Source organism: Arachis ipaensis, chromosome B04 (assembly GCF_000816755.2).
Source record: "Arachis ipaensis cultivar K30076 chromosome B04, Araip1.1, whole genome shotgun sequence".
Classification (NCBI taxonomy): domain Eukaryota; kingdom Viridiplantae; phylum Streptophyta; class Magnoliopsida; order Fabales; family Fabaceae; genus Arachis; species Arachis ipaensis.
The window spans coordinates 7,401,171-7,409,125 of record NC_029788.2 but is presented as its reverse complement, the minus strand read 5'-3'; the positions used below and the strand labels follow the sequence as shown (position 1 = coordinate 7,409,125).

General features: G+C 38.3%; 1 protein-coding gene across 1 annotated transcript; it reads left to right on the top strand.

Moving 5' to 3' along the window:
* LOC107635951 (protein FAR1-RELATED SEQUENCE 5-like) lies at nt 7,380–7,955 on the top strand. Its single transcript, XM_016339497.1, has one exon. It carries the CDS (start codon nt 7,380–7,382, stop codon nt 7,953–7,955), a length of 576 nt encoding a protein of 191 aa, XP_016194983.1.

The window sequence follows — 7,955 nt, the reverse complement described above, 5'->3', positions numbered from 1 at the left end:
CACTACTAGTTGTAAAGCAATATACCACCAATTATGGATTTGCCAATAGAGATTAACAATTAACGACGAGTTATAAAGTTTTTATTAAGATTATCAAAACTGAATCAGTAATTATTCATAAAATTAGATGTAACATAATAGAGTTTGTTTTTTGTATAGCTGTCAAGTTGGTTAGTTTGTTAGACATAATTATAGCACTATTAGTTAGTAATTTATTTTTTTTTTGCTATATATATTGTAATTGGTACTCAGTATTTTGTGGTGGTTCTTTTAATCAATTATTCTCTCTTTTCACTTCTTTCTAATTCTTCTTCCATTACTTTAAATTTCAATGACCTGAGAGTACATCACCAACCTTCTTATTTTCTTATAATTATTTTTGTAATTCACTTGAATTTTAAGCTTGGTATCATTTTACATGGTATCAGAGCGAGAAGATCCAACTATGGCAGATAATTTAGCTAATCCGAATGCAAGCCCTTCATCAAATTCCGGTGCAGATTTTGAGAATTTCACCGCTTTCATGCGTCAATTCTCTCAGTTCCAGGCACATCTTGACAGATCTAGTTCCTCTTCTGCAATTTCTAATCCGATTAGCCCTTATTTTCTTCATCCAGGAGAAAGTCCTGGTTTGGCTCTAATTCCGCTTAAATTGACACCTCAAAATTATTATCAGTGGTCGCACGATATGTGGAGAGCACTCAGATCGAAGAACAAGGTGAAATTCCTCGATGGATCCATTCTAAAACCAGGTGAAGGTGATCCTAATTTTGAAGCATGGGATAGGTGTAACAATTTTCTCCTCTCCTGGATCAACCACTCTCTCAGCCCTGAAATCGCTAAGAGCGTGATGTGGATTAGCTCAGCTCCAGACTTGTGGAATGATTTAAAACGTCGTTACTCACAGGGAGATGTCTTTCGAGTTGGTGCGTTAAAAGAAGAATTTTATGCACTCAAACAAGGTGATCTTACTGTTACCTCTTACTTTGCTATGTTGAAAGCTATTTGGGAAGAATTAGAAAATTTATGTGCTATTCCTAGTTGTGTTGCTTGTGTTAATGGATGTTCATGTGGATTACGAATTGTTCGAGACTATGCTTCTGAGGAATATGTTGTCAAATTTTTAAAAGGATTGAATGAGTAATATTCAAATGTTAAATCACAAATCATGCTAATGAAGCCGTTACCTGAAATCAACACAGTACTATCTATGTTAACCCAACAAGAGCAAGAATTGAATTGTGACCCGTAAAATAGCAACATAGTGACTAACTCTTTAGAGGTGCAAACCTCAACTGGAGGCGGTTCATTTTCTGGAAGAGGCAGAGGCCGTGGATGAAATTCAGGCAGAGGAGGAAATCAAAAATCTTATAGTCGAGGCTACACTTCAAAGTTTTGTAGCTACTGTAATCGAATTGGTCATTTAGCAGAGACATGCTATAAGAAAAATGGCTTTCCTACTCACCAAAAGCAGCGAGTAGCCAATCAACTTAGCACTGACAAGATAGTTGAGAATTCTAGTGCTGAGATTGCTGATTCTAACCAGGATAAAAAGAGCGATGATACAGTACTTGTGTTGACTCCAGATCAGAAGGAAACCTTACTAGCACTCCTTCAACAATCACGCATGCCAACTTCAAATAGTGTAAACCACATTACTTCTTCCGCCACCCTTACTCAACCAAAAGGTAGGCATTGCTTGAGTGTATCATCAAATTTTACTAAAACTTCTTGGATACTTGACAGTGGAGCTACTGATCATGCATCCTATATTCAAGAGTCTTTCAAAACTTTTCATTATATGAGACCAGTTTTGGTAAATCTACCTGATGGTTCTACCACTACAACAAACATTTGTGGCACTGTGCAACTCTCTAAACATTTGATTCTTACCAATGTTTTATTCATACCTCACTTTAAATATAATTTGATTTCAGTGTCTAAACTCACAAAGTCATTACATTGTGAATTAAAATTTACTGATTCTTTTTGTGAGATACAGGTACTCCCATCATTGAAGATGATTGGGCAAGCTAAAGTCATTGGTGATCTTTATGTGATGGATGCTCAACCTTGGAAACTAACTACACCAGAAGTTAACACACATTCTGTAAATGTCACAGTGCAGCAAGATTTAGGAACTCTATGGCATGCTAGACTAGGTCTTTTACCATCCAAAAGAATGTCAATCATGAAAAATACATTTCCATTTATTGAATGCATTTCATCATCTCATGTTTGTGATTCTTGCCACTTGGCTAGACAAAAGAAATTGTCTTTTCGCATTAGTAATACACAATCAGAATATATTTTTGATTTGTTACATATAGATATTTGGGGACCACTCTCACTTTTATCTACTGCTGGCCATAAATATTTTCTTACAATTGTGGAAGATAAAACGAGGTTTACTTGGATTTATTGCATGAAACTAAAATCCGAAACTAGAGTGTTAGTAGAAAATTTTGTTCAAATGGTGCAAACTCAATTTCATAAAGTTGTGAAACAAATTAGAACAGATAATGGGATGGAATTTAAAATGAACTCCTTCTATAACTCAAAAGGAATATTACATCAAACATCTTGTGTTGAAACTCCTCAACAAAATGGAATTGTTGAGAGGAAGCATCAACATATACTGAATATTGCAAGAGCACTTTTGTTTCATTCTAATGTGCCAAAATGTTTTTGGCACTATGCTATGCAACATTCAGTACATTTAATAAATAGACTACCAAGCACCTTCTTGAATCATCAAACGCCTTATGAGGCACTTTTCAAGAATAAACCAGATTTGACTCATCTCAAGGTGTTTGGTTGTCTTGTTTTTGCTACCACTTTGAGTACTAATAGAAGAAAATTAGATCCTAGAGCTAGAAAATGTGTTTTTCTTGGTTATCAATCAGGAACAAAAGGGTCCATTTTGTTTGATTTAAAATCCAAAGAAATTTTTATATCAAGAAACACTGAATTTTATGAACACTATTTTCCATTCAAACAAATACCAAGCACTGATTTTTCTATAGATCAGCCTTCAATTGAATCATCCAATTTTGACCCTTTTGCATTCTTTTATAATAACTCTGCACATACTTCTTCATATGAGCATACTCATGGCATAATTGCACCTCACACCATACACACTACACCTGATTTATCTGCCACTTCTACATCACCTATGGCATCTCTTCATGATATAGCAGATTCTGCATCACCCGCCACCTTAGACTCAGCATCTGCATTGGCACCATTGGAACATTCATCCATTCATATTGAGTCACAATCTGCTGCACCAGTTTTGAGAAGGTCTGAACGAGAAAGAAAAACACCCTCTTATCTTAAAGATTTTCATTGTTTCTATATTTCATCACATAGAGATCCAATCAATGCGGCCCAATTACCTTCAACATGTAAGTATCTCCTTTCTCACCATTTGTCATATTCATTGTTTACTCCCAAGCACCAGGCCTTCACTTTTGCTCTCATAAATAACTCGGACCCCAAACACTATTCTGAGGCTGTTATGCATGATTGTTGGAGGAAGGCTATTGAGGCAGAACTCACTGCTCTTGAGCAAAGCAAAACCTGGATAATCACTTCTCTTCCTCCTGGAAAGAATGCAGTTGGTTGTAAGTGGATTTTTCGCACAAAATTCCACCCAGATGGCACTATCGAGAGGCATAAGGCACGTCTTGTTGCCCAAGGGTTCACTCAAATTCCTGGAGTCGATTACATTGACACCTTTAGTCCCGTTGTGAAAATAAGCACTGTGCGTGTTCTTCTTACCGTTGCAGCAGCAAAGAATTGGCATCTTCATCAACTTGATGTGAATACAGCTTTTCTCCATGGAGACCTACATGAGGACGTTTATATGAAACTTCCAAAGGGGTTACAGTGTTCCAATCCAAACTTAGTCTGCAAGTTGACAAAATCTTTGTACGGTTTGAAACAAGCTAGTCGCCAATGGAACATCAAGTTGTCTGCTGCACTTGCTGATCTGGGGTTTACTCCATCTGAAAATGATCACTCGCTTTTTACCAAATCCACAGGTACAACTTTCACAGCTATTCTTGTTTATGTTGATGATCTTGTGTTAGCTGGAGATGATTTGAGTGAAATTCAAGCTGTCAAAATGTTTTTGGATGATAAATTCAAAATTAAAGACCTTGGCCTTCTTAAGTTCTTTATTGGGATGGAGGTAGCACGAAGCAATGCTGGTATTGCACTGTATCAAAGAAAGTATGCATTGGATTTGATCACAGACTGCTGTTTGCTTGGTGCAAAACCAGCATCTACTCCTATGGAGTACACTACTTCTCTGTCTAAGGCTTCAGGCTCCCCTCTTCCTGATGCAACCATCTATCGTAGATTGGTGGGCAGACTTCTGTACCTTACTAACACAAGACCAGATCTCAGCTACTCTGTTGGATGCCTATCTCAGTTCATGGATTCACCAACTGATGCCCACTTGAAGGCTGCCTATAGGATCATCCGGTATCTAAAACAATCACCAGCAACTGGCTTATTTTTCTCTGTCAACAATTCTTTCACACTATCTGGTTACACTGATTCTGATTGGGGGGCTTGTAAAGACACCCGAAAATCCATCAGTGGTTATTGTTTCTTCCTTGACCAAACTCTTATTTCTTGGAAGAGTAAGAAGCAGGCTACAGTTTCAAGGTCGTCCTCAGAAGCAGAATATCGCGCCCTTGCTAATGGCACTTGTGAACTCGTTTGGTTACTCAAACTACTAAAGGAATTCAACATTCTTCCTCCTCTTCCGGTTGATATCTTCTGTGATAATAAATCTGCTATCTATATTGCTTCAAATCCTATCTTTCATGAAAGAACCAAGCATGTTAAGGTTGATTGTCATGTGGCTTGAAACAAGTTCAAAGAAGGGGTTTCTAATCTTAGGCACGTTGTCTCCAGTGAACAACCGGCTGATCTATTCACTAAATCCCTTCCTCCAGGACCATTCTCTCATTTGCTTTCCAAGCTGGAATTACTTGATTTGCACAAACCACGTAATACCAGCTTGCGGGGGATGTAACATAATAGAGTTTGTTTTTTGTATAGCTGTCAAGTTGGTTAGTTTGTTAGACATAATTATAGCACTATTAGTTAGTAATTTATTTTCCCTTTTGCTATATATATTGTAATTGGTACCCAGTACTCCTGTGTGGTTCTTTTAATCAATCATTCTCTTTTTTCACTTCTTATCAATTCTTCTTCCATTACTTTGAATGACCTGAGAGTACATCACCAACCTTCTTATTTTCTTATAATTATTTTTGTAATTCACTTGAATTTTAAGCTTGGTATCATTTTACAAGTATACTTAGCTTTTTGTTATTTAAGCTTTTGAAAAGTTTTAAAAGTATTCTTAACAGTTAATTTATTAATTTTTTTTGTTCCTAATCATTTTGTAAGAGTACTCTCTACTACGATTACACATTTCAAGTATATTGCAATTCAAACAAATTTAAAATGTTAATAACAAAATCAAAATAAACTAAACGTTAATAATATTTTAAAATTTTTAAAAAATTTTAAAGAACAAAAATTATCTTTTATCTTTTTCTTTTCTTGGTCAAGACAGAGTGAATATCTTTTTTCATATATAACTATAAAGTTGAGATTTGATAAATGTTTCATTAGAAAATTATTATTTCTTGGTTGTATACAGGGTTAATAGTCAATTTCGTCCCTGAAAGTGTCCTCGATCTCCATTTTCGTCCCCGAATGTCAAAATTAATCAAAAACATCCTCGAAAGATACCCGTTACATTATCTCATTCCAATCTTAGTTGGAATTTAAACTTGGCTAAACTTGTTTAAAAGACAATTTAATTTACTATTTTTTTTTCAAGATCCTATCACACACGTCTATCTTTCTTTCCCTTCTTCATGGGTTCTATATAACAATTTTCTAGACATGGCTAGAATTTGAATCGATACACCTTCTAACAAAGCATACATGTATGTCATTAGTACATGCCTTGCAGTATCTAATTTACCACTTGATCTAGGTCTTTAATCAATGTTTTGAAAATTAGTTCAAATTGGTCATTCAGACCGGTTGAACCAAAAACTAGGGCGCGGATTCGGTACGCGGAAGGACAATGCGCATCGAAACGCCATTTTGGTGTTTGGCGCACCGGTCAGCTAGGGAGTGCCAGAATGAAAATGCATGCTTTTTTCGTGTTTTTTCTGCAATTTCATATAAAATAGGAGGGGTCATTTTTACGATTTTTAAAATGCATACATTTAACTTAATTGTTAGAATTAGTTGGACACTCAGTATTTGGTTAACAACTATTACTGCCGCCCTCTTCCTCCCCTTCCCCTCCGTTGCAATCGCATCGTCCCTTCCATCATCTTCACCACCGAGAGCGACTGAAACCTCCCTACTCAGCTAACTTCTTCTCCCCCACTCAGCCATGGTGGCTTTGGCAGCGTCTTGTTCCAGCAACTCATCAGACAAGATTCGCAGTTTTTGAACCACGAAATGCTATTTTTTTGGGATTGAGAAAGTGTTCAGTGTTAACGATTCTGTTTAGGCGGATCCAAGCACACCAACAGCCTCACCTCTGATGACAATGGTACCTGATTTGCATTGTTGGTTGTCTTCGGCAATTGATGGCTTTGCCGTCTCCATCAATGGAAAGAAAGTACCTATTGTATTATCACCCTTCACTTGATTTACAAATATCTCCTTTTGTTTCGTCATAGGCCACCAATTTTCTTTGAAGGACATCCCCTAATTTTACGTGTTTCGCTAAATTACCGCATTGTTGTTGTTTGGCACAGGGTAGCCGGAGATGAAGATACCCTTGGGGGCGTGCGTGTCGCCGAGAAAGTAGAAATGTATGATGGAGCAGACCATGGAGTTGGATCGGTTGAGGGTGAAGGCTTTGCAGGGATGGAGTCGGACGAGTACGATTTACAGGAAGATGAAACAGAACACGACCATCATGCAGAGGCCGATGTCGACAATGGGGATGCGGTTGAATTGGAAGACAATTTGGACGGCGTCGGAGGAATGTCTGACAATTATGCGGATGATGAGTTGTACGCTGTTGATTCTGGCGAATTGATAGGTTCGATTGATTTTTTAAACTTGAGCGAGGAGGAGGTTCTCCGCTTTAATTTTGCAGATGTTGACATTGCATTTGAGTTCTACCAGCAATATGCAAAGCACCATGGCTTTGGCACGAGATGTTTTAGAAGCGAAAAACGTGGTGAAGTAAAGATACGGCAGGAGTTCATGTGCCACCGACAAGGGTACCGATCCCGAAGTTCTACTCAATGCCTAACCGGCAAAAGAGGCTAAGGGCCGAGACACGGTGTGGATGCCCTGCAAGGATGCTACTTCGCATGGACGATGAATCAGGACGTTGGCACGTTGCATACTTTTCAAACGCGCATAACCACCACGTTCTTGAGTTACGATTTTCTTCCATGCTCCCAAGCCATCGGAGGATGAGCGAAGCAGACATCGAGCAGATGAACGACATGCGCAAATGGGGCATTGGCGTCTCGCGAATCCGCAGTTTTATGGCGAGCCTGACCGGCGGGTATCATAATGTCCCCTACATAACAAGGGACATGCACAATGTAAATGCGAAGCAACGAAGAGAGGGTGGCCTAGATGCGGAATCGTGCTTAAGGTATCTCCGAGAGTGCAAGGCAAATGATCCAACACTATACTACAAAGAAGTTGTTGACGAGGAGGGCGTGTTACAACATTTGTTTTGGTGTGACGGCACCAGCCGAATTGATTACCAGGTATTTGGAGACGTGGTTGCATTTGATGCAACCTACAAGAAAAACGTTTACCTTTTACCTCTTTTAGTATTCTCCGGTGTGAATCACCACAACCAAACGGTTCTCTTTGCCGCTGCACTCGTGGCAGACGAGAAAGAAGAGACCTATGTTTGGCTGTTTCAATAG